This window comes from Podarcis muralis, chromosome 4 (assembly GCF_964188315.1).
Source record: "Podarcis muralis chromosome 4, rPodMur119.hap1.1, whole genome shotgun sequence".
NCBI lineage: Eukaryota > Metazoa > Chordata > Lepidosauria > Squamata > Lacertidae > Podarcis > Podarcis muralis.
This window is the reverse complement of record NC_135658.1, coordinates 20,425,323-20,453,179: the sequence shown is the minus strand read 5'-3', so window position 1 is coordinate 20,453,179 and position 27,857 is coordinate 20,425,323. Positions and strand designations below refer to the sequence as shown.

At 45.2% G+C, this 27,857-nt stretch overlaps 1 protein-coding gene across 1 annotated transcript in view; it reads left to right on the top strand.

The window, feature by feature from the left end:
- Positions 1-27,599, top strand: part of PGR (progesterone receptor) — a 54,432-nt gene extending 26,833 nt beyond the window's left edge. Inside the window, exons 4-8 of the mRNA XM_028726132.2 lie at positions 18,516-18,818; positions 21,990-22,134; positions 23,969-24,099; positions 25,281-25,438; positions 26,901-27,599. Of these exons, the coding sequence (XP_028581965.2) occupies positions 18,516-18,818; positions 21,990-22,134; positions 23,969-24,099; positions 25,281-25,438; positions 26,901-27,056 (893 nt within the window). The 3' untranslated portion in view covers positions 27,057-27,599. The remainder of the gene's footprint in view (positions 1-18,515; positions 18,819-21,989; positions 22,135-23,968; positions 24,100-25,280; positions 25,439-26,900) is intronic.
- The last annotated feature ends 258 nt before the right edge of the window (positions 27,600-27,857 follow it).

Below are 27,857 nucleotides of genomic sequence, written 5' to 3'. Positions count from 1 at the left end.
GCGGGCGGCTAGCCCTGCCCATGGGCCAGCTAGCCCTGCCCCCACACTGCTCCGGGTGCTGGGCTAGGTAGTTCCACCGCTGCTTGAGACCACACCAGTGAGGCCAAGAGTGGGGTCTTGTTGTTTGGGCAGCCCAGGACCTCCATACAGAAAGCCCAGCTTGCGCCCCAGAGAGGTCACTTGGGTGCTTGCTCATGCAGCAAAATCAAACTGGGAGGCAGCAGTTACAAGTTACTGGTCTCTGCAACCACAGCAGGCGCTGTGATTCTCCAGGATACTCCAATAATTTGCATAGCTACTTTACGGTACTACTCAGAAGTAACTGCCTTATGCTAAGTCAGATCATTGGTCGAACTAGCTCAGTATTACACTGTCTGGCAGTCTGTATCTTCAGGATTTTAGATGGGTTTTCTCCCAGTCCTGCTTGGAGATGCTGGGAATTGAACCAAGGACCTTCTGCATGCAAGGAAGGTACTTTCCCACTAAAGAGTTGTTTTCTTTTTTCAGATTTCCTTCTTAATTCTGCACATTGGCTTTGAGATATGTTTTCAAGGGAAATGTAGCCTCTGCATGGGATTAATAAAGCCATTTTTTCCCCCAGCTGGCACATGAAATTAATATATGATTTGGGAAGTGTGTTTGAGGGCAAATGTAATTACTGAGCCGTGTGATGTAAAACGCAAGAATAAAAGCAATTTCGCTAACCTGATTTAGACACCTCGGCGATTAACATATTTTCATACGTTACATGTATTTAAAATTGCAGTTCAATCACAACATTTGTGAATCACAGTGCGTGGAAGAAAATGAAAACGAGGTTTTGTAAATGGGTTTCTAAGGGCCTCCGTTCAGTAAGTTTAAAATATGGGTTAATAATGCAAGCAACAGCCTCGACGACTCTGTCATGCTGTATTGTTATTATAGGAAGTTAACAGCAATTCCGAACAAAACGCGAAAGGAACAGTTTATATTTCCAAAGCATAAATCTTTCAAATAAGGCGTCTTAATAAGTTTGTCAGCAGGTGGTATTGGGGCATAAATTGTCACTTTTGTGCATTCCATAGATGAGAAAGCAGTACAGTGGTACCTCGGGTTACAAATGCTTTGGGTTACAAACATGGCCAGGTTTGTGCAACACCTTGTATAACTAAGGGGATGACCTAGTTTCAGTAATTAAGATTAGATTTCTGAAATGAGCTTGGCTTGAGACTACCTTTGATGGAAGATAGTGCAGAACGCAGCAGCCAGGCTGCTAATAGGGACCAGATGCTCAGACCATATAGCACCCATTCTGGTTGACTATATATTTTGGGGCCCAATTCAAAGTGCTGGCTTTAACCTATAAACACTTACACAGGCTCCAATAAAATAAAATAAAAATCCTTCCAGTAGCACCTTAGAGACCAACTAAGTTTGTTATTGGTATGAGCTTTTGTGTGTGTTCTTGGTAAATCCCCTTTGTTCCCTCTTAAAAAGAAAAGAAAAAAAAAGACACAACAGTCTTCTTTAATAATAATATCTTGGAGGTCCCGGGCCTCAAGGAGATTAAACTGGCCTCAACCAGGACCAAGGCCTTTTCAGCTTTGGCCCCAGCCTGGTAGAATGCTCTATCGCAGGAGACCAGGGCCCTGCGGGACTTGACATCCTTCCTCAGGGCCTGCAAGACGGAGCTGTTCCACCTGGGCCCAGTTTGACCCCCCCTCTATGGGACGCTAGAAGTTACCTCTTTGGCCCTTTTATCAGCTCATGTGGGACCAACATGGATAGCTGGCCCTGATGAATACTTGAGGTTCCCGACCACACGGTCGGCAGTCATTTAATTTTATCCTGATTCTAATTTTTAAGCTGTATTTTAATCAGTCGTTTGATTGTGTTTTAATGTATTTGATATTTGATGTTAGCCACCCTGAGCCTGGTCTTGGCCGGGGAGGGCGGGGTATAAATAAAAATGTACTTACTTACTTAAAAAGTAATAAGAAGTTTACTTACATTCAGTTCACAGTAGGTTCGCTGAAGGCAGGCTTTAGCTTGTAGTTACAGAAGAGAGGTTGAGTTCATCCCATATGGGGATGAGCCCATGTGCTGCATGCTGAGAGCCAGCAGGCAGCAAAATACATCAAGATGGAATAACATGACAAGGAAGGGAAGATGGCTGCATGACCAGCCCTTTTATGAGGTCTCACAGGGTCACGCCCACCTACCTGGTCACATGCAGGGGGAGGATGCTCCAGATCAGGTGTGACAGGAAGTTCTCCTGGCTGGAGTAACATCCCCCCTGTGTGTCCACTCTGGGCAAACAGGAAGTGTTGTATTTGACTGCTTATGTTACATCCCGCAACAAGTATGAGGACCAGCTTCAAAGGTGTTCCTGGCCTGGGGGTAACCCGTGAACTGCAGTCCAGGACTGGCCCAGAATCCGAAGGTTCCGCTAGGAGTCAGTTCGACAGGGCCAAGGCAGGACACGAGGCAGGAAACCAGGCAAGGACAGGTACAGGATCTCAGGCAGGATCTAGCATACAGCAGTGTTGCTCCTGCAACCTGGGGCGGGGTCCGACAGCCTTTTCTCTTTGTCGGTCCTGATCCCCCGGCGACTCACCTCCCTGTTTCGCCTGAAGGCAAGCACTCCTCCTGCAAGTACTCAGGTCTCTCCTTCTCTCAGACCTTAGTCTCTGCAGCTCGGGAGACATCGGTGGGTTACTAGACCCAGGGGCTGCCTCAGCCTCCCCTGACCCAACCGGTAGTGGAGCAGCTGTAAATGATGGCCCAGATGAAGGCAACAAGGTACCGTATTTTTTGCTCCATAACACTCACTTTTTTACTCCTAGAAAGTAAGGAGAAATGTCTGTGCGTGTTATGGAGCGAATGCCTATGGATGGTGGGGGGATCTGCTGCAGTCGTGAGCAGAGGATCCATGGTTCCCCTTCCCTCCTCCGTGGCTCGCTTTGAAACAGCACAGTGGGAGAAGAGCTGCTGAGTGGGGAGGAGAGAGGGACAGAGAGCCTGCTTGCTTTAAAGGAGCAAAACGGGAGAGGAGAGGAGCCTTCTCCTCTTATACCCCTCACCTGCATTATTAGCAGCATCCTTCTCCACCCACCCCACGTGTGTTCCTTCTCCCCTTAAACCCCTCTTCTGCATTATTAGCAGCATCCTTCTCCACACACCCCACGTGTGCTCCTTGTCCCTTGAGTGCTTTTCCTTCCCTCCCCACTTAAAATGTGGTTACAAAGCACGGATCCACATGGATCCTCAGGATTTTTGCACTGGGTCACCCCAAATTCACCATCAGATCACATGTCTGTGGCCACAGCATGAACCACAAAAATCATACATCCACTGTTTTGTTTAGAATATTTTTTTTCTTGTTTTCCTCCTCTAAAAACTATGTGCATGTTATGGTCGGGTGCGTATTATAGAGCGAAAAATACGGTAATCCCCGCATCTGGAGCCAGGGCAGGCTCAGGCCCCTGACTTGGCCCAGCTGGTGTTCGTTGCAGGGGGACCTGTGCAGACTGTGACTCTTCAGGATCAGGCCCCAGACTTGGTTCAGATGATGCCTGAGGCAAAGGATTCAGTGCAGACTGAGACCCCACTGGTTCCGAGTCCGAACCCGAGTCCCAGGCCATCACAAAAGGGATGTTCTCTGCCTCTTTCTGTTGGCAAGGATTATTTGGAACCCTATATCCGCGGTGCCACTCCATTTTCAAAGTGGAAACATGTGGTAGGAAACAATTGAATTTGATGGACGCTCGGCCACCAGGGCTTCAAGTCAGGGTATCATTTACAGTCAGAGTTGACACGTTTTTGGAAACAAGTGGCTATTCGTGGACGTCAGAAATACGTGGCTGTTCTAAAGAAATTATATTTTCTGATGTTGGGCTGACATAGTCGTTGGCGTATCCTTTCCTAAATTCTGCTTGATGATACGCCAGGGTTTTGAACTGCTTTGTGAGGCTTTTATTTGAAGGCGTTTGGGTGTGGCTTTCAAAGGTGCCTCAGCTCCACATAAGCTGCTCTTTATGAAAGAAGAATGGGGTCAGGCAGGGATAGGTATGCCTAAAGAAGGAGCAGATGAATCAGATGTTATCTGCTGCTTGTGTGTGGCTACCAGCAGGTATCGGCGCTGTATGCCATCTATCCAGTACAATGTATTGTTTCTCCACGGGACTCAAGCCAATGCTCAGTCTCCCCGTCATGGGGAATACACACACACACACACACACACACACACACACACACACACAGTGCAACCCACAATGACAGCACCCACAGAGGCCGTTCCCTCACACCCATAGAGCCCTCTTACTGAAGTTGAAAGAAGCATGGTTTTCTCTTTTTAAATTTTTTTTATTCAAAGTTATAACAAAACATATTATCCAAAAACATATCCTTATTCCCCCCCATTTTTCCTCCCCCCTCCTCCCACAGAACCCACCCCCCCACCCCACCCCCCGATTTCCCTCAGTACCAGTCTTTGGTTTCTCCAATAATGCTATTTTCTGCATGTTGCAAAGTTGTATAGATCCTCAAACTGTTTAGCTGATTATTATCAGTAAAAGTTGAAAGAAGCATGGTTTTCTAGCAACTAGAACGGGTTTATTTATTTAAACAATTTATATACTGCATAACTACGAGAGTCTCCAAGTGGTATGGTGCCTGTGTCAGCTTCTCTAGTTAGCAAATGAGGCTAAATGGGGCTCAGAAAGCTTGGCGTCTCCTGGGTTAGAGTGTTGGCCAAGGATGTGGGTGAGACCCGAGGGTCAAATCTCCACTTATCCTTGGGGCTCACTGAGTGTGACCTTTGGGAACGTCGCTGGCTCTCAGCCTAACCTTCCTGACAGGGTTGTTGTGAGGATACAGTGGGGAGAGGGGGAGGACTATGCATGCCGCCTTCAGCTGCCTTCAGTAGCATGCAGGAGGGAATTGTTGCACTCTCTCCCCCAATCTCTGATTCCAATCTCAAGATTCCAGAATTCCAGGTGCTCACCTAGGGTTCAGTTTCCTTGGAATGAGGGACAGCAGAGACTGTGGTGTCTCTACAATACACACATGCAATGGAGCAGCTCATAGCATTAGCCCCTGAAGAGGGTCTTACTTCTCCTATAGCCACAGACTTGGAATGCATCAGAAATCGAGCACGGCTCTATCTTTCAGCTGCTCGGCCTGCTTCTAGCTTCTGGTACATCTGCTACAAATACACAACTTTGCCCTTTGTCTTTCTAGACAGCTGAAGGGGGGGGGGCACCCATTTTCTTTCTGGCACAGAGCCACTTCCTTTGTTACCTTAATGACCCATACATACTTAGGGGCCATTGCCAATTGGATCCTTGTTGGACCCATGAATTAGAAGGCTCATATTGGTCATATCAATATGCTATTGCCGCTTGTAACAGTGAAAAACTGGGGGAATATGGGGTTAGCTTTGGGTTTTTGTGTGGTTTTTTTATATTGCATTTTTATGTCTTGAACCACCCTGAGGTCTTAACGGATATAGGGTAGTAGTATACTACTACTACTACTACTACTACTACTGCTACTGCTACTGCTACTGCTACTACTACTAAGTGCTTTTTCTGGGAATACTCAAGTATACGCAGTACTGGCACCTTTTTCCCTAGAAGCAAAGCACTGGTAAGAATAATTGTAAGAGGAATATGGTGAAAGGTTCCTTCAGTTTCTCTGCTTATGAATAGGGTGGAGAACGCCCAAAATCCATTTCCATACAGCTGCAAAACAATCACATAGAAATGTGAAGCAGTATATTTCTATTATTGTAGTTGCATCACATTGCAATGCTTTTAATTTACTACTCAATTTTCTTTTTACTCATGATACGCTGCAAGGCCTGAAATGTTGACAGCTCTCTGTTGTGGTTTGGCACGTGGGTGTAAACCACTAAGCCTCTTGGGCTTGCTGATGGGAAGGCTGGCGGTTCGAATTCCCACAACGGGGTGAGCTCCCATTGCTCTGTCCCAGCACACCAGTGCAAGTAGATAAATAGGTACCGCTGTGGCAAGAAGGTAAACTGTGTCCCGTTGCGCCAGAAGAGGTTCAGTCATGCTGGCCACATGACCCGGAAAGCTGTCTGTGGACAAACGCCGGCTCCCTCGGCCTAAAAGCGAGATGAGCGCCGCAACCCCATAGTCACCTTTGACTGGACTTAACTGTCCAGCGGTCCTTTACCTTTTACTTTTACCTATTGTAGTTTGGGCACTGATGGGTGTTTTAACCTCTACAAGTGCCATTTGGTTGAGTCCTGCCATGGTCTTGCCATTGAGGACAAGGCCTCCATGGTGCCTCTTTGTGATCTCTCAGAATCAGCTGGTTATCCCTTGGTTTATTTCATCCATTTCGATGGCAACAGCACGCACAAATGGGCTTTCAAACATACTTGCAGAATGGTTTCTCGCAGGAGAATTCCCAGACCTCAAGTCCCGAGCATTTTCCATAAGAACTAACCCTTACTTCTGCAGTCTTAAAAGTGTTAATGAGGATTCACACAGGAAGGTGAAGGGATGGGTGATGAAAGAGGCAGGGTGATAGCCAGGGAAGGGAAGATTTCTCAGGGGGTGGGGGAAGACTGGGAGAAGAAAGGGAAGCTCCCAGGTGAGAGCTAGGAGGCTCTAACACCTTTTGTGTGGGAAAAGGTTAAGCTACATCCTAGACGGAGGGCTTTGCATCTTCTTCTGATAGAGGGCTTTGTGGCTTTTTTCTTTCACTTTCCCTCTGTTTTCTCTTTCTTTTGTGTGTGTTTGTTTTGTTTTCTCCCTTTTCTTTTCTAGATGAGTTTGGCTTTTATTGCATTGTATGTCGAAACGTTTTTATAAATAAACATTATAAAATAAGGGGGGGGACCCCAAAATATACTAACAGCATAATCTGATGCCCATTTCATTGGAAGTTATATCCTGTTGGGACTTTGTCACCAGTTTGTGTGTTTAGGATTGCATCGTTACTTTGATTTTACTGTGGCAACACTTATTTTTGTGTGGAAACCAGCCTAGGGGTGCAGGTTAGACATGTAAGATAAACGCGTTTGGGGAGCTGTTGCATATCCAGTTCAGATGATGTAATAGGGAGATGCCGGCAGTGGGGAAGGCATTTTGGTATGGTTAGTTGCATGGTGCTGGTTACAAGAATTGCAGGGAGTTATACTGGGGGCAGCCATTGTGGTGCCTTCCAGATGTAGTGGACTACAATACCCATAAGTCCCAGGAAACATGACCAATATTCAGGGATCATAGGAATTGTAGCCCACAACTTTCATAGGGTGTCACCATCGCTATTGCGCCATTGTCATTCCACCTGCAGCATGCATGATGACAGAATAATGAGCTACAAGGATTAGTTGCGCGCTTGGATATAAGCAGGCGCAGATCTACTATGATAATAATTTAATAAAATATTATTATTTTTTATACCTTGCCTATCTGGCTGGGTTTCCCCAGCCCCTCTGGACAGCTCCCAGCAGAATATTAAAAACACTATCCTATCTTTAAAAGAATATCTGAAGGCAGCCCTGTTCAGGGAAGTTTTTAATACTTAACGCTGTACTGTTTTTAACACTTGATTGGGAGCCGCCCAGAGTGGCTGGGGAAACTCAGCCAGATGGGCGGGGTATAAATAATAAATTATTATTATTATATTATTATTATTATTATTATTATTATTATTATTATTATTATTATTATTATTATTATCTAACCCTGGCTAGCAGTGCTAGAAGAAATACATTTGCCCAGGGCTTTTTCTGCAGCCGAAACTCAGTTCCAACACCTCTCAGTTGGGCACTATTGAGAACATGGGAGGCGTTCATGTTGAGTTCAGGCGCCTCTTTTTCTAGAAAAAGAGCACTGTGTTTGCCACAATGTCCCGCAGAACACAAGTTGGTCTTGCTTGCTTATGGAAAGGCAGGCGGTAGGGAACCACATGTCATGTGAGCCAGAAAGATAGCATGGCCTAGGGATGCATCAAACCAGGGTCCCTCTCAACCTTCCACGTGGGCCTCCTGCATACTGCTAGTCCCTGAGGGCCATAGATGTGATGTCAATTGGGTGAATGCAATTACCGTATTTTTCGCTCCATAAGACGCACCTGACCATAAGACACACCTAGTTTTTAGAGGGGGAATGCAAGAAAAAAAAAATTCTTTAAAGGGAGCGCTGAGCAGAGCCTGTAGGCATCCCAGGCTCTGCTCAGCGCTCCCTTTCACGAGCCGCGTGGAGTGTGTGTGTGTGGCGCTTGCAGGCTTTTCTCTGAGGAGGGAGAAGCCCCCAAGAACCACACACATGCTCCGCGCAGCTCTTTAAAGGGAGCGCGGCTCTTCCCCCATCCCCGGGAGGTGGGGGAAGGGACAGAGGGGTTAAGCCAGAAGCTAGAACAGCAAGAGGGAGCGCTGCACAGAGGATTCCTCTCACTGTTCTGGCTTCTGGGATAGCCGTGCAGCCTGCCTTCGCTCCATAAAACGCACACACCTTTCCCCTTACTTTTTTGGAGGGAAAAAGTGCGTCTTGTAGAGCGAAAAATACGGTAACTTGTATTGTTACATAGATAGAAACTGCAGGGAGCAGCCATGGATGTATGAGACAGGGAGGGAATTTTTTAAACTCTTTCCTTGCCGTGGTGTGGATAAATAATGCACCTCTTAGAAGTTGCTATTTGCATTTCAAGGGAAACTTCCATTTAGGTCAGTGGAAATGTTCTTTGAAACACAAATAGCAGCTTCAGTGAGACGTGATTTTTTTATTTTACTTTTTTTTGGTCAGGGCCGCCAAGCTTCCCCATGCCTGCTGTTTGCAAGTCAATCAACATGGGATGTTAATTGCATTTGCCTAATTAACGTCACATCTTGTTTGGCCCGAGTGCCTTCACAACTTCCCGGGTTTTTGCAAACTAAATTTACTGCAGGCAGAGAGAGGCAGTGCAAGCCTACGTGGATCATTAGCAAACAAGTCGAGCCCATTGTGCTAACCTTCTGATCCTAGCAGCTGGCGACGTAAACTGCCTTTCCAGGACTTCAGAAGCTGTTAAATTTTAACATTGCCATTAATGGATAGATCCTGTTAGCCATCTTGCATTTTGGAAGGGTGGAGTGCAGATCGGCTCAATAAATTACAGGTAAATTTGTAGGATGAAGCTGAAATAAATGTAACATTTGGATGAGGAGTGACAATCATTTCATTGATGAGGGGAAAGAGAAATTATCCAGCCATTTCTTGTGGCATCACATGTCCCCCCTCCCCTCTTTTACCAGTACAAATACAGTGGTACCTCGGGTTACATACGCTTCAGGTTACATACGCTTCAGGTTACAGACTCCACTACCCCAGAAATAGTACCTCGGGTTAAGAACTTTGCTTCAGCATGAGAACAGAAATCGCACAGCAGCGGTGCAGCGGCAGCAGGAAGCCCCATTAGCTAAAGTGGTGCTTCAGGTTAAGAACAGTTTCAGGTTAAGAACGGACCTCTGGAACGAGTACTTAACCCGAGGTACCACTGTATATTACTTTGGCCATCACTTCGCATGCTTCACAGTGAGCTCAACCTAGAGGGAGGCATTCAACTCATTATGAGTAAACATAACCTTAGTCATGTTCATTAATTCTAATGGTTCTCAGTAAAACATAGCTTAGGATTGCCTAGTGTATTTCCAGAAATTTGCTAGGGAAATTTGGGTGGGGTGCGGGTGGAAGGTGGCCACCACAGGAAAAAAACACGATGCCTAGAATTCAGATAAGATCCTGCAAAGGTAGAGGTAGGAAAGAGAAACTTCTCAGAAAGGTTCTCCGGAAAATGTCTTCTAAGAAATTTCAGCTTGTTTCTGCTTCAAGGAGCCATTGCAAGGCAACACATTTTTTTTTGTTAAAAAAAGATTGCTCTAACTGTTGACAGCTCTTAAGACCTAGAAACTGTCCTTTGATCCACAGTGCAGATGTACAACATCTGGCTTTATAGCTGTTCATTCTGCAGCTGGGCCACACTACACACGCTGTTGTGCAACAGTGTGTGTGTGTGCAACTTATTTCCATTTGATGAAAAGCAGCTGCCAGTGCCTGCTTCTTTTGAGATTTTCTGTCCAAAATTCACCTCTCAGAAGGCCCTCTGTGCTGGATCTCAGTGTCCGGGCTGAATGATGGGGGTGGAGACGCTCCTTCAGGTATACAGGACCGAGGCTGTTTAGGGCTTTAAAGGTCAGCACCAACACTTTGAATTGTGCTCGGAAACGTAGTGGGAGCCAATGCAGATCTCTCAGAACCAGTGTTATATGGTCCCGGCGGCCAGTCCCAGTCACCAGTCTAGCTGCCGCATTCTGGATTAATTGCAGTTTCCGGGTCACCTTCAAAGGTAGCCCCACGTAGAGCGCGTTGCAGTAGTCCAAGCGTGAGATAACTAGAGCATGCACCACTCTGGCAAGACAGTCTGCGGGCAGGTAGGGTCTCAGCCTGCGTACAAGATGGAGTTGGTAGACAGCTGCCCTGGACACAGAATTGACCTGCACCTCCATGGACAGCTGTGAGTCCAAAATGACTCCCAGGCTGCGCACCTGGTCCTTCAGCGGCACAGTTACCCCATCCATGACCAGGGAGACCCCCACACCCGCCTGCCCCCTGTCCCCCAAAAACAGTACTTCTGTCTTGTCAGGATTCAACGTCAATCTGTTAGCTGCCATCCATCCTCCAACCGCCTCCAGGCACTCACACAGGACTTTCACCGCCTTCACTGGTTCTGATTTAAAGGAGAGGTAGAGCTGGGTGTCATCTGCATACTGATGAACACCCAGCCCAAACCACCTGATGATCTCTCCCAGCGGCTTCATATAGATATTAAAAAGTGTGGGAGAGAGGACGGAACCCTGAGGCACCCCACAAGTGAGAGCCCAGGGGTCTGAACACTCATCCCCCAACACCACTTTCTGGACATGGCCCAGGAGAAAGGAGCGGAACCACAGTATAACAGTGCCCCCAGCTCCCAGCCCCTCTAGACGGTCCAGAAGGATGTTATGGTCGATGGTGTCAAAGGCCACTGAGAGATCCAGCAGAACTAGGAAACAGCTCTCACCTTTGTCCCTAGCCCGCTGGAGATCATCAACCAGCGCGACCAAGGCAGTTTCAGTCCCATGGTGAGGCCTGAATCCCGATTAGAAGGGATCCAAATGGTCCGCATCCTCCAGGCGTGCTTGGAGCTGTTCAGCAACCACCCGCTCAATCGCCTTGCCCAAGAATGGTAAATTTGAGACTGGGCGATAGTTGGCCAAGTTGGCCGGGTCTAAAGATGTTTTTTTAAGAAGCAGTTTAATGACTGAACGGTGGAAGGGCAGCAGCAGCAGAGGCCTCATTAGGGAAAGCATGCCTCAGTTTAAGAATGGTTTCGGTTTAAGAATGGGCTTCCGGAATGGATTAAGTTCGTAAACCGAGGTACCACTGTATTGAGTTTGGTCTTCACAGTCTTCTTTTAACTTGACTTCACAGTCTCTTTGTAACTCAGCCCCCACTTACCCCCAACTGAGTCCTACCTAGCATTTTATCTTAGGTTCTGTCTATAAATTCTCCACTTCCTCTTGAGATTGGTTGACCTGGCTGGCTTCTGGGTCTTCAGGAGGGTGACCCAAGGTCTGTCCATCACTGATGGAGGAACATGGGCTTGTCTCTGGGTTTGCCAGGCACTCTGGGCTTAAGAGAGCCTGGCGGGTTTGAAGTCAAAGTAGTAGGCCAATATGTTTCCACAGTCTCGTAGCTCTAAGCTGAGGAGAAGAGGCTGAGAGCCAAAGCAAGCCTCTTTTGTGGGCAGAACACCCAGCTGCCCTGCCCAGTCCCAAGTTTGGAGGGGTTCAGAGAGATTGGGGGTTGCTCCTGGTCTTGTGCTGTGTTCCAAAAGGGCAAAAATCATCCCTCCCCTTTCTTTGCTGGAGGGGGAGGGGTCGGCATGGTCGCTGGTCACGCCCAAGTTTTAGGGACCCTCCACTGTGCCTAAAATTCAGCAGAAATGCCCAGCCTTCTTTCAAACAACTCAGGAAAGAGCTTTGAACCATTTCCTTATTCCGAATAGAATTCCTCGCAAGAAAAGGGAAAAGTTGACAGCTATGCTCGGAACAGCTAGCAGCTATTTTTTTTTAAAAAAAACAAGACAACAGCTGTAATGACCCGCCAAATAATAGCGATAAGTTTTTGCTAGAACTGCTTTGTTTAATGGGGTGTTTGCGTTCCGATTTGCATTTATAGCACTGCAATTAAGCATTCTTTCCTTGTTACTACTTCTAAATGTCGCATTCCTTCACTCCTTCTCAGTTGGCACCCGTGTTGACAGTTTCCCTGCGCAGGATTGAACACTCTATTGTTCCGCTACTGCTCAGAGACAATGGCTTTGCCCGTGAGATCATCATAATTTCATTAGTGACCAGAGGCATAAATGAGACCATTTTTTTTTTAAAAAAATCCTTTGTAAAGCTGATCAGATCACCATCGCACATTATTTTTAGTTTACTTTGTTATATTTATTATGCTCATTCTGTGAAGCCTCAGGCAGGGTCAAGGGTTAGCAAACTGTTTTGCCCAATCCAGTTGGTTTTTTTAATGGAGTGTGGCAATGGAGATGGGGAAGAAGTTTGATTCAGTTCACATTTAAAGGCATACCTACTTAATTTACACTTTCCAATAGAATATGTAAGCCAAAGGGCACCCATCCTTCGAAATTCACATTTCTCCAAATTTTTCAGTGCAGTCCTGCAGCCAATGTATAAAATGCATTTACTAAGGGTAAAAGTCATCTGAAGGCAGCCCTCTTTAGGAAAGTTTTTAATGTTTGATGCTGTACTGTTTTTAATATTCAGTTGGAAGCCACCCAGAGTGGCTGGGGAAACCCAGCCAGATGGGTGGGGTATAAATAATAAATTATTATTATTATTATTATTATAAACAATGCGTATGAATGCATATATTAGCTTTTTAAATCCCCAAATGCATTATATTAGGGGAAATAGCCTTACAAAAAAACACACACACATGAACACAAGGGAAGATTGCATACTGTAATGTGTACGTTAGGAAAAATTTGCACAGAAGTGCTGACGAATTTTCATGGGGATTAAGCCTCGCCTTTTCTCCTGTAAAATGCTTCTCTTTTGGGCTGGGCTGGGCGTGGGAGAGAGTGAGGATGGCATTAAGGTTCCTTGTAGCTAGCAGTGCACCAAGAAGGGAGAGGAAGGCAATTCAGTTGGTGAACCTCCCCAATTTGCACTTTACGAAATGCAGCCGTCTTTCGAAAACCGCACTTCTCTTAACTTTTCAATGCATTTCTTCAGGCAAGCAGTGCGCCCCCCCACATGCCTACACTGTGGTAAAGTGTGCATAAAATAACATACACAAATACATTTTACAGTGGTACCTCTAGTTGCGGACTTAATCCATTTCGGGGTGCTGTTCGCACCCCGAAAAGTCCGTAACTAGAGCGCCTCTTCTGCACATGTGTATGGCGCAATCGAGTGCTTCTGTGCATGTGCGGGCAGCGAACCCGGAAGTAAACACTTCCAGGTTTGCCGCGTTTATAAGTTGAAAGTCCGCTTGGACTACTGCAATGCACTCTACATGGGGCTACCTTTGAAGGTGACCCAGAAACTACAACTAATCCAGAATGCAGCAGCTAGACTGGTGACTGGGAGCAGCCGCCGAGACCATATAACACCGGTCTTGAAAGACCTACATTTTCTCCCAGTACGTTTCCGAGCACAATTCAAAGTGTTGGTGCTGACCTTTAAAGCCCTAAACGGCCTCGGTCCAGTATATCTGAAGGAGCGTCTCCTCCCCCATCGTTCTGCCCGGACACTGAGGTCCAGTTCCGAGGGCCTTCTGGTGGTTCCCTCACTGCGAGAGGCCAAGATACAGGGAACCAGGCAGAGGGCCTTCTCGGTAGTGGCGCCCGCCCTGTGGAATGCCCTCCCATCAGATGTCAAAGCGATAAACAACTACCTGACATTCAGAAGTCAGGGAAGTTTTTAATATGTGACATTTTAGTTTATTTTTCATCTTTGTTGGAAGCCGCCCAGAGTGGCTGGGGAAACCAGCCAGATGGGCGGGGTACAAATAATAAATTATTATTATTATTATTATAGTAACGAGAGTGGAACGCAACATGAGGTATGACATTAGGGGACATTGCTTTGCAAAATAATGCATTTTAGGCATACAAATAAACACTCTGAGAAGTTCATGCAGAAGTGCTGCTGAATTTTCATGAGGAACTGTTACAGGCAAATGGGAAAACCGATGTTAAGATGTGGAAAACTAAAGGGTGGAGAAATGAGAAGCTGAGAGAAGCAGGAATTGACAAATTTGCCTATCCCTAGTAAAAGGTAAAGGGACCCCGACCATTAGGTCCGGTCGCGGACGACTCTGAGGTTGCAGCGCTCATCTCACTTTATTGGCCGAGGGAGCCGGCGTACAGCTTCCGGGTCGTGTGGCCAGCATGACTAAGCCACTTCTGGCAAACCAGAGCAGCACACAGAAACGCCGTTTACCTTCCCGCCGGAGCAGTACCTATTTATCTACTTGCACTTTGACGTGCTTTCGAACTGCGTAGTGGAGGCTAAATAATTATTCTACCTGTTACTAACCACTGGAGAATCTAGTACGATGAGCCCCTTCGTGTCCCTTTTTAATAAACTTAACAGCTATCCTATCTATGTCACATCCCAGGAGGGGGAAAAATGAAAACCCTTTGCAAGTAAGATTTTTCACAAGATGTTACTTCAAATTTGTCTTTGAAATCTTGATCTATCACCCCTGCTTTGTTCTCTAGGCTGGGCCCACTCCTTCTGGAGTACATAGAGAACTAAGAGGGCAGAGTGACCTTGGAGGCAGAATTATGGTAGTCTGTCGGGAAATAATAAATCGTCAACATTTTTCACCTACTTATTTGGTGAAGCATTCTTCATAGAAACTTGTCTGTTTGCAGTGAATTGTCTAGCACAGCTTGGTACCTTCTCTTCCAACTTTCTTCCACACCCTTGGGGAAAGTGGAATAAATCTAAATCGAGAATTAGGTATGAATAGTTCTGTAGGAGACCAAACAGACTATTGATCATCCCTTGCCTTTTCCTCCAGTGCTACTCCTAAGGTCCAGAGAAGACAAACACCAAATGTTATCTAATGCAGAATATGGATCTGGGAGACACTTTATGTTTTTCTCTGGATATTTCACATTGCCTCAAAAGCTGCTCCATGTTTCTGACATACTTCTGCAAAAGGGAAGAAGCAATTTCCCCCATTTATTGCATGCTTATGCTGACTTCACATGACATTTAAATCCTGTGCTGTGTTCCTTCCTCACAATGTAAACCTCTGCAGATTTACTCAGAAGTAAGTGCCACTGAGTGCCACTGTATTCAGTGGGGCTTGGTCCCACAAAAGCATTGTGTAGATTGCAGCCTAAAAGTCACAGAAATCTGACTTAATTCCCCATGGTGTTTAATGTTTTAATTTGTTGGAAGTCACCCAGAGTGGCTGGGGGAACCCAGTCTGATGGACAGCACAGTCTTCTTCTTCTTCTTCTTCTTCTTCTTCTTCTTCTTCTTCTTCTTCTTCTTCTTCTTCTTCTTCTTCACCAACTAAAAGGCATAGAAACCAGATACAGTGCAGATACTATTTCACATCCATTGGATCTAACTAGCACTCGTTAGGTTCCCTATTCAAAGGAAAGATTTGATACCTATTGTGCATCCATTTATTGCAATTAGTGCTCATAATATTTCCCTGCCCAATTGCTTTCTAGCCTGTTATTTTGCATCCTCCTCCATTCTGTGAAGCATCCCTTTCCCTTCTTCTAGGGCTGCATTCATACAGCATTTGATCCCCTTTCCCCTACATTTCCCCATACTGTTAATTTCTGCATTATATTTGAACTTTCACATGAAAGTCCAGCCACTTCTGGAAAAGCAATGGAATGTAGTGCTTGCTTAGCACTCATTTCCATGTTATTTTATGCTGGGGGAGTGGGGAAACCCTGTCGACAGCCCCCTTAACATGGAAAATCGCAGGAGCAAAGTGATGAAATAAGCAGACACAACTTTCTCGGCCAGGGTTGGTGCACTGCATATGGCTGGCAGGTTGCACACCTGTCTATCACTTGACATTACAGTGACACCTGGTGACCCATTTTTGCCCATGCAGTTTGAAACAGAGCTTGTAGCAACAGTCAGCAGTTGCAACACCCTTTGCATGGGGCTTCCCAAGTGCCAACAATCAGTTTGTTTGCAGGCAACCCATTGGCAATGCCTGCAAAGTCCCTTTTATCAAAGCCCTATCTTTGAATGTAGGGCAGGTGGCCGTGGCTAGGCAGAAACGGCTTCACAGACCTAGTGGATCTCATTCAGCCCACACCCCTGTTCTAGACCAGGGCAAGGGTGAGAATTGCCTATTTATTGCTATAACCTGCCTTGAGTCTATGGGGCACAGCAGACTATAAACCTAAATTAGCAGAAGATGATCCAGGATGTGGTTCATGATATTACATAGCTATAGTGTCTCTGATCCCAAACCTAGTTGGTTCCATAGGCAACAACAGACCCAAAATGTTTAAGTTTAATAACAGGCAACCATCTCCAGCTTGACTTGGAACTTGTTCACCTAAAATGCGGTGATTCAGATTCATTTTTATAGCAGGCCCAAAGTAGCTTGGTGTATGCTTGGACCTATGCTCAGCTCCAAGTCTTGTTGCATTGAGTGATGGCATCCAGCACACAATAAGCTTGGAGATCCCTTGTTTAAATACCTGCCCAATGGAGCACTATGAGCCCCGGAAACTTTGCCTTTCTGTGCCATTTTACTGGGCACCATAATGTAAGAAGGAAATTGATAAGCTGGAATGGGTGCAGAGGAGGGCAACCTCAGTGGTCTGGAAACCAAGCCTTATGAGGTGGGTACGTTTGGCCTGGAAAAGAAGAGACTGAGATATGACAGCCGTCTTCAACTATCTCCATGTGACAGCCCTATCTTCAAGGGCTGTCACATGGAGGAAGGAGCATGCTTGTTTTCTCCCGCTCTGGAGGATAGGACTTGAGCCAATAGCTTCAAGTTACAAGAAAGGAGATTCCAACTCAACATCAGGAAGAATGATCTGACATCTGTTTGACAGTGGAATAGACTCCCTCAGGAGGTTGTGGACTCTCCTTCCTTTAAAGCAGAGGTTTTTAAGCAGAGGTTGGATGGCCATCTGCCAAGGATGCTTTAGTTGAGATTCCTGCATTGCAGGGGGTTGGAGTAGATGACCCTTGGGGTCCCTTCCAACTCTACAATTCTGTGTTTCTATGATTCTCTCGTAATGCCCCTGCTGCCCTCTTCTTTTTCTGCAAAACATAGCTGGAAGTGATAGAAGGCAGCCTTGATTCAGTACCATGATTGCAGAGAACTGCAAGTTTCCAAGGCTTGGGGGGGGGGGGGGTCATTGCTACATTTCTCAGACTCCTGGCAACCACAAGGTACAACAGAGAATGAAGGGGGTTGCTTTGAAGAAGAAGAAGAAGAGTTTGGATTTGATATCCCGCCTTTCACTCCCTTTAAGGAGTCTCAAAGCGGCTAACAATCTCCTTTCCCTTCCTCCCCCACAACAAACACTCTGTGAGGTGAGTGGGGCTGAGAGACTTCAAAGAAGTGTGACTGGCCCAAGGTCACCCAGCAGCTGCATGTGGAGGAGCGGAGACACGAACCCGGTTCCCCAGATTACGAGACTACCGCTCTTAACCACTACACCACACTGGTGGCCAAACTACCATATTTTTCCAGCTATAGGATGCCCCCATGTATAAGACCCCCCTATTTTTGGGGACCCAATTTTAAGAAAATGAGGGGAGATGGCCCGGGGGGTGGGAGCGCAGCCTCCCCTGTTGCTGCCATGTGGGGGAAGGGATCCAGGGAGTGCCCGCCATGCGCAGCAGCATTGGGGGAAGTTGCACTCCCACCAACGAGCTAGCTGGCAGTGCGCAGCTTCCCCCCCCCATGCAACTGTGGGCAGAAAACACCAACCAGATCGCTCCCCCCTCACTGCGGCATCGGGGGAAGTCACGCTCCCATCAACTGGATGGCTGGCAGCACCCTGCTTTTTCCCCCCATGCCACTATCTATGTATTGGACGACCTCAGTTTTTTAATGTGATTTTTGAGTCAAAAAACCTCGTCCAATACACGGAAAAATACGGTAACTATGAGTGGAGTCTCAGCAGTGGCAGAAGGTGAAGTCTCTCCACTTACCTTACCTTTGGTCAGTTGCTCTGCTGCTGTTTACCAGGAGGGTGAGGTGGTGGCAAGCTCAGCATGGTACCAATTCATCATTAGCTAAGAACTTTAAAGCAGAGTTGGTTTGTACTCTGATCTCACCAGTTCCCAATATTAGCTGCGCTACTATGCATACGACATTGCGATTGTACAAAAAGCTGCTTATTGAATTAAGTATGCATTCTTATATGATGTTTTTATCTGCTTTGCACTTCTGTTTCTGTTTGCTGCCCCTTAGATGTGTGTTTTTGGATTGCAGGTCGAAAGTTTAAGAAGTTCAATAAGCTCAAAGTGCTGAGAGCATTAGATGTTGCACTCCAGCCATCGGTAGCCCTTCCTAAGGACGGCCAAGCCCTGGCACAAAGGCTCTCTTTTTCGCCAGCACAAGAAGTCCAGCTTATTCCTCCATTGATCAATGTCTTGGAGAGCATCGAACCGGAAGTGGTCTATGCAGGATATGACAACACACAACCAGAAACCCCAAGTGCTTTGTTGACCAGCCTCAATCAACTATGTGAGAGGCAGCTCCTCTGTGTAGTCAAGTGGTCCAAGTCATTACCAGGTAACGGTTTGGGTAACAGTACCACTCTGTTCTGCTTTCTTCAGACCTTATCTGGAGAACAGCATCCAGTTTTGAGAGTCACAGTTTAAGAAGGAAATCGACTAACTAGAATGTGGTCCAGAAGTAGGTGAGAAAGATGGGGAGGGACTTAGAGACCAAGTCCTATGATGAAGGACTGAAAGAATCGGGTATGTTCAGCCTGGGGGAAGGATGTTCAATAGTCATCTTCAAATATTTGATAGAGAAAATTTGTTCTCTGCCACTTCAGAGGGTAGGATTCAGGCCAAGCTTTTCAAATTACCGGAAAGGGATTCCAACTAAACATTAGGAAGAAATTTGTGATGGTGTAGGTTGTTTGACTTGTTAGCAATACTGCGCTAAATGAACCAATTGGCTTGGTATAAGACAATCTAGGCATTGTAAAAATGATAATAACATAATAATAATAAAAATCAGCCGCAATAACACATAAGATAGATATTAAGTTATCTCATGTGCCCTATCCACAGCTTTTCCCCTGCTGCTTTGATATTTAGGTGTCTCTTGAATACATTATTATGCCAACAGGCCTGTGAAGTTGTTTAATTTTTATTTTGATTAGCCAGCCATTTTAATGATTATCTGTATTTTTAATTTTGAAGGGTATAAGGATTTGACACTGTTCACCACCCTGATCTTTTTCATGATATGGTGGTAAAGTAATACTTCTATAAATAAATGGTTCAGATGCTTTAATAGGACACCGATAGGAAGTTTCACCATATATTTAAAGCACATCCAAAGTATATTTAAACCACATGGCTTCCCCCAAAGAATTCTGGGAACTGTAGTTTCACACTCACAAAGCACCCTTAACAAACGGCAGTTCCCAGGGTGGTGTGGATCTGCCCTCTGTTCATACTGTTTTCTGGTTAGACAACTCTGTTCCCCTTGCTGTTGTGAAATGAAAAGGAATTCCAGGCATCTGATTGGTCCCTGTGAGAACAGGATTCTGGATCCAATTTGCCCGTGGCTTGATCCAGCACGTGGCTTGATCTGCTTTTGTTCTCATGGAGGCGGCACCTCTGAGGGTTCAGGCAAGTTCATATGAGGAAAGGCAGGTTAAACATTCATTTAATCCCTTGGAGCAATTCATGGGCAAGGCTTAAACCTAGATCTAATCCCTTGTGACCACATTTCCACATTGGTTTTTAAGCATCCATTCTATTTTAGCTCAGGTTGAACAGGATAACGTCTGGTGAATGGATGTGCTGCTTGGTTGTTGTTGTTTTTAAAAAACCGTTTACTCCATTATATGTATTATTTTAATGAGGGAACATTTCCATATTTTCCCATGCAATAATAAATTTCCAACGTATCTACTTCGCTGTCCCATCTGTTGGTTGCTATCGAAAGACAGACTATACAATGGCCCATGGGCCACAAGCAGTCCATGGGGGTCGTTTAAATGGCCCACGAGCTGCCCCCAAACCGAGCCGCCCACTTGGCGAGTCCCCGCATGCTGCTAAACAGATGCAGCGCGGAGCGGGGACTCACTTCCACGGTGCCGGAAATTGTGTCTGGGCTGTGATTCAGCCCATGGAGCGATCTCTGCGGGAGTGAACCGTCCAGGCGAGGTAAACCCTGCAGTTCCTCTACCACCAGAGATGGCATACTGCTGAATACTAGTTGCTGGAATCGACAAATGGGGACGGTGCCATAGCACATGGGTCCTGCTTGTGAGCATCCCATAAGGGCATCTGCTTGGTCACCGACAGAGCAGGATGCTGCATCAGATGGCCTGATTCTTCTTGTATTCCTATAGCCCTCAGGGCTTCCAATGCCTGTGCCTTTCTCAGCATTGCTTTAATCGTTGTTTCAGCAAGGTGGCTGCGGGGAGAGGAGATGTGTGCTTCTCTTATTTGCTGAGCATATTAATGCAAACCCAGCTTGTCCACAGTAAGAAGATTGCATAGGCCGAACCTGCATAATTTGAGACCCTCTGTGCCAGACGCCATCCACCGTTCGTGCCTTTTGAAATGAGAAGGGCTGCAGATTCTCTTTTCTCTTAAAATCATTTTTATTAGTTTTTGCATATATTTCCCAAACAAAACTTCACTTCACATCACACCATCCTCATTTTGGCTATTATAGCCTGTGACTTCCGTCAATGCTGTCTAGTGATTTTCAAATTTGTTATCTGATCTTGCATTTTATTATTATCATTAGTGCTTTTAAACTTCGCCTCCTAATTATTTCCTTCCTAAATCATTTTACAATAATTTATATAGTCCTCCTTACAAAACTTCTAAACCGACAAGCGATGTTACATTAATGCAATTGTCTTTCAAATAAGGCATATATTTCTTCCAATCCTTAAGGAAGTCCTGGTCCCTGTTAATGAAAATTATTATTATTTTTTTAAAAAAGGAAGTCCTGCTCGTTCTGGTTCCGAATTCTCCCAGTCAACTTTGCCAGTTATAATAATAATAATAATAATAATAATAATAATAATAATAATAATAATAATAATAATTTAATATTTATACCCCGCCCATCTGGCTGAGTTTCCCCAGCCACTCAGGGAGGCTCCCAATCAAGTGTTAAAAACAGTACAGCATTAAATATTAAAAACTTCCCTAAACAGGGCTGCCTTCAGATGTCTTTTAAAGATAGGGTAGCTGCTTATTTCCTTCACATCTGAAGGGAGGGTGTTCCACAGGGCGGGTGCCACTACCAAGAAGGCCCTCTGTCTGGTGCCCTATAACCTCACTTCTCACAATGAGGGAACTGCCAGAAGGCCCTCGGCGCTGGATCTTAGTGTCCGGGCTGAACGATGGGGGTGGAGATGCTCCCTCAGGTATACAGGACTGAGGCCGCTCTGCATCCTCTGTCAGTTTTATTTGCTACTCCTCCTTCACTGGTAATTCTTCCTGTTTCCGTCGTTGGGCTAATAGTACTCTCGCTACTGTAGTTGCGTATAAAAACAAGTTGTTATCCTGTCTATTAATTTCTGTACCTACAATACCAAGTAAAAATGCTTCTGGTCTTTTCACAAATGTATATTTCAACATTTTCTTCATCTCATTATATATCATTTCCCAGAAGCATTTTACTTTCTTCAAGCCCACCACACATGGTAAAAGGACCTTTTCACGTTGTTAACCTGCCTCCTCCTCTCCACTTTTCCAGGATTCCGGGGCCTACACATTGATGATCAGATAACCCTTATCCAGTACTCCTGGATGAGCCTAATGGTGTTTGCCATGGGATGGAGGTCTTATAAGCATGTCTGTGGGCAGATGCTGTATTTTGCACCTGACTTAATACTGAATGAGTAAGTAAAGGATTCCAGCTTCTCTGTGTTATTCACCTGCTCTTGCTCTCTAAACATTGCATGCATTAAGTAATGCCAGTTCCAGCTACCTGCAGCGGTAGGTAAATATAACAGGAGGTTAAAATAGATGCAGTATTTTAGAAGCCTGGGTGAATAAAAATGTTTCCACCTGGTGCCAAAAGAAAAAAAAGGACCGTATTGCCAAAATGTTAATTGCCAGGAATTGGAAAGGGGCTACGGTACCAACAAAGGCAGACTGGCAAAGTAAGCTGTGTGAGTATCTGGAATTGGCTAAAATGACACTGATAATTAGACAACAATTAAATCAAAAACTTTTTAAAAAGAGTGGGAAAGAATATCTGGCAAAATATTGTTCCCAAATCAAACCCTTGGTATGTATTGAATAAATTTCGCAAAGTAAAAATTCAGATAGGTAAGTTATTTGTTGTGTGTAAATGAGATAATAATCAACACAACTGAAAAGAAAATAGGATAGAAGATGCTGCAGTGAGGTGGTAGGAAGTCACGGGTGAAGAAATGTGGATATTGTTTGGATTTGTTTTATATTTAATATATGTTAAAGCATGGATTGGAATATGTAACTGTCTAATGAAAGAAAATTAAATTTAAAAAATTGAATGTAAAAAAGAAAAGAAGAAAAAGGAAAGAAAAGAAGGACCAGGTGAATATTTTTGATGTGGTGAGTTCCATAAATGTGGTACCATGAGTGGAAAGGTCCCATCTCTGATCACCATCCACATTTCTTCCATTGGAGGGTGAACATGGAGCAGCTGATCGGAGACTGATGCTAATAAATAGGTTCATGCTCCCAAACAGTTTAAGGGTGTATAGGTTAAAACCAGCATTTTGAATTGTGCTTGGACCAGAAGCTACTTCAGGTGTTCTCAGACTTGCATGACACCTTCTATAGGACCAGACCCAGATAAAACAGGTGCTGTTGTTGGGTTTTGCACTAACTGCCATTTCTGAACAGTCTTCAAAGGCAGCCCCACATATAGTGCATGGGGGCAGTCAATGCAAGATGCTGGCAGTGCATGCAAGACTCCCTCTCTCCAGGAGGGGTCACAGCTGGTGATGGTGATGATGGGTGCTTCGAAACCCAAAGGCCACATGGACCTTTAAAGATAAGACTAATCTGATGGTTCCTTTAGACTGTGAGCCTGATCTTTCAAGGGGAGAGCAACTCCATGCAGTCCAGATGGAGCCATCCATAGTACTTCCATCAAATCTGGATCGAGCTTCAGTTCATTGGCCTTCTTCCAATCCATTTTTGATTGGAGGAGGGAATTGCCAATAATTACACATGGGTGACTGAGACGAAAAGAGTGTATAAAGCGACTGAGTCAATTCATGGCAGAATTGAGATTTGAATGGTAATTGTCACAAACACTTTGCTTGAGAGTTCACAACCTTCACATACCCATACTGGGTTTTGGAGGGGCTATAGCAGTTAGTTGTTTTACTTACCGATCATCAGATTTTACTGCTTATCACTTATTTCCAGTCATATGCCATAACATCGGCACATGAGATATTTGACACTGTGTTGTTTTATACTGCTGTAATTGGCAAAAAAAAAAAAAAAAAATTTTAAAGTGAAGCCTTTGTGGCTTCCAAGCTCATCCACACACACACACCCTTCTTGAAGGGCTAACTTTTTATTTTATTTTTATCTGTATGACAACAAACTTGTTAGTAAGAAAAAGTCATGATCAGATACCCAGCACGCTTGGTTCCAAGGTTTGTACACGGAATAATCATGGACTTATTATTTAAGTTTATTTAAGTTTCTTTCTTGTTTTCTGGGTGCAAGACAGAGGATGAAGGACTCATCATTCTATTCACTGTGCCTGACCATGTGGCAAATACCCCAAGAGTTTGTCAAGCTGCAAGTAAGCAGTGAAGAGTATCTCTGCATGAAAGCCTTGCTCCTTCTCAATACAAGTAAGACACAGCTGCTGCTGCTTCTTCTTCTTCTTCTTCTTCTTCTTCTTCTTCTTCTTCTTCTTCTTCTTCTTCTTCTTCTTCTTCTTCTTTCTTCTTCTTCTTCTTCTTCCTCCTCCTCCTCCTCCTCCTCCTCCTCCTCCTCCTCCTCCTCCTCCTCTTCCTCTTCTTCACATGGCACATTTTATGTATGCTCCATCCAACTGCCTGGGTGAAAACAAAAAGCTGACTTTTCAAGGACCGCAGGGACATAACTTAACGGTTAGGGACTGTAGCTCAGAGGTGATTCCTAGGAAGTGGTATTCTGAGGTATACTGCCCTTGGCGCTGGAGGCAGGACAGAGGCATCATGGCTAGTGCCTATTGATAGCTTTATCCTTCATGAATGTGTCTGGTAAAGTCATCCAAGCTGGTAGCCATCACTACATCGCAGAAGTGGGCAAGGAAGCAGTTTCATGTTTCTGGTGCACCGCCTTTTCTGCCCTTAAACACATGAGGATGAGCACACAAGTGTGAATAAGAGTAAAGCATTAGGAGGGGAACCCCCCCCCCCCATCAGCCTCACCCATCATGCAAATCTCCCCAGCCTCCAGTTGCTACCCACCGCCCAAACTCTGATCAAACATGGTTAATTTGGTGACGAACTTTGAGTTTGGATATCTGCTTCAGAGGGACGCGGGTGGCGCTGTCGTCTAAACCACTGAGCCTCTTGGGCTTGCTGATCAGAAGGTCGGTGGTTCGGTCCCAGCTCCTGTCAACCTAGCACTTCGAAAGCACATAGTAGTGCAAGTAGATAAATAGGTACCACTCTGGCGGGAAGGTAAACGGTGTTTCCGTGCGCTGCTCTGGTTTCGGTGTTCCGTTGCGCCAGAAGCGGCTTAGTCATGCTGGCCACATGACCCAGAAAAACTGTCTGCGGACAAACACCGGCTCCCTCAGCCTGTAAAGCGAGATGAGCGCCACAACCCCAGAGTCATCTGTGACAAGACTTAACTGTCAGAGGTCCTTTACCTTTTTTTATCTGCTTCAAACTCTGCCCAACATACCCAGGTAACTTTGTGAATCTGTACAACCCCTGAGAGAGGACGAGAATGCTCTTTTTGCTTTATTTCAGAATTTGAGCAACGGGGGGCGGGGAGACAAAGCAAAACAATGTGTGTTGTCTTTCCCTCCCTCTTTCAGTTCCATTGGAAGGTCTCAGAAGCCAAAGCCACTTCGAGGAGATGAGAACAAACTACATCAGAGAGCTGGTCAAGGCAATCGGGCTGCGGCAGAAAGGGGTTGTGGCTAGTTCACAACGCTTCTATCAGCTGACGAAACTTATGGACTCCATGCACGATGTAAGTTTATTTCAATCCGTAAGATTTTCTTACTGTTACACACCACCCCAATCTCTGAGCAGTGAAAGACTCCAAGGCTTTGAAGCTCCTGCCCAGGGTTCATTTGCCTTGGAATGAAGGTCAGCTGAGACTGTTTTGTCTTTAGGATATATGCTGTTACCGTATTTTTCGCCCTATAGGACGCACCCGACCACAGGACGCACCTTGTTTTAGAGGGGGAGAACAAGAAAAAAAAAATCCCCCCCTCTCTGCTCAGCGCCCCTTCAGCGAAGCAGCAGGAGAAACGGAGCCTCTTCCATTTCTCCTCCCACTTGGTTGAAGGGGCGCTGCGCAGCTCTCCCTCTCTGCTGAAGCCAGGAGAGTCTTGCTTTTCCGGCTTCAGCAAAAGGAACCCGAAGCCTTTGGAGCACAGCGCGAGTTCCCGCTGCGCTCCAAAGGCTCCAGGCTTCAGCGAAAGCAACACGTAGCCTCCAGGGTGTGGAGGGAGCGCTCCCTCTGCACTTCAGAGGCTTTGCATTGCTATCACTGAAGCCAAGGAGCCTGCATTCATCCATAGGATGCACACACATTTCCCCTTAATTTTTAGAGGGGAAAAAGTGTGTCCTATAGAGCGAAAAATACAGTATTTACACATTTATGCGTCTTCACCCCGCCCCCCAAAGAAATCTGAAGCCGAGCTTAGAATAGCAATGTGCATATATATATGCAATTATGCAATCATTTTCTCCTTGCTAGTAGGGGTGCAGAGGAAATTAGGCTTGAGTTCTCACTTAAAGGCAAACCAACTTAATTTGCACTTTCTGAAAAAATAGGAGCTATGAAACACAGCCATCCTTCAAGATCTACACTCCCCCCCCCCCCCAATTTTGCAATGCATTTCTCTAACCCAGTAATAATGTGCACAGATATGCATGTATTGGGGGAAAGTGTATATAAAGTACATGAAAATAACACCAAAATGTATTATTTTAGGGGAAATGGCTTTGCACAAATGTGTACATAAGGAAAAAATGCGTACAAACCTGTGTATATTTAAGGGTCAATTTGCACTAAAATGCCGGTGAATTTTCATAAGGATTTAAAAGAAATACCCTGCAAACGGGGGTGGAAATGTGGAGAATTAAGATTGGGGGGGGGGGTGAGAAACTGAGGGAAAGAGAAACTCACAGATTGGCCCATTCCCAACTCAATCACTGGGTCTCATTCTCACAGTAGCTTAGTGGTCACCTAGAAATACTCACCTGTCATTTTGTCTCCCGCCGTGAAGTGGGATGAGGATGAGATTGTGAGAAGCAGGGAAGATGAGAGAGAAAATATAACTTCTTGCATTGCACACAGCTTCATAAGTATCGGGCAATTATGGGATGTGGGGGGAGGCAGAGTGAAGAACAACGTGCATTGTTTGGATAATTTATTGATTTTTTAAATTATTGATTTTCTTGTAAAAAATTAAAAAATACAGCTTGTGAAACAACTCCATCTCTACTGCTTGAATACTTTCCTCCAATCTCGGGCGCTGAGTGTAGACTTTCCGGAGATGATGTCGGAAGTGATCGCTGCCCAACTACCCAAGATTCTGGCAGGCATGGTGAAGCCGCTCCTCTTTCATAAAAAGTGAAATGCTGTCTCTCTTGGCTGCCTCTACTCTCTCCCCAGCCCAGCCCCATCTCTCATTGGCAGAGATAAAACCCAGCAAATGTACATTTTTAAAAAAATTGTGTGAGTTGGTTCAGGGTTTGGGATTTTGCAGTGCCAGGGTTTTTAGCCTGTGTCCAACACCTGCGGGTTTATGTCTTCAAATCTGCAAATGCTCCACAAATGTTCTTATGGTAAAACTTTCTCCTATTACTATTCTTTTACAACAGGTTTTTCTTGGGGGGGGGGGAGGGTATCATGACCAATATTTGTCATAAGAAATGTTTTATAATAGGCCTGATTGAATTTCTCCTGAGGAATAAACAAGAGATGAGTTTTGTTTCGTTGTTTTCTGAGAACGGAAAGTTACCTTGTACATTTCCCCTCTTCATATTATTCATTTTTAAATTTCTGCAATGTAGTAAGGTTTTAGCTTTTAATACATTTGTGCGAACACGTGGCTATATGTGTATATGTATATAAAATGCAAAGAATGTGTTGAAAATAAAATATAAATTGTCTTCTACCTTGGGAAATGTATTCTTTCTCTACTTTGAAATTTATCTTTCTGGTCAGAGGGTGGTGGTGATTTTTTTACAGTGGCCCAGAGAAACATGAGGGTACTTTCACATATTAGGATTATTTAGGTTCTTGGTTCAATTGTGGCTGTGTTGGTCAGAATCAATGGTAGCACCAGTGATTATATACATATATTTGGGTGGGGTGGGGGAATCTCCCAATCAATCTCCCTCCCCAGGGAACTCTGGGAATTGTACCTCTGTGA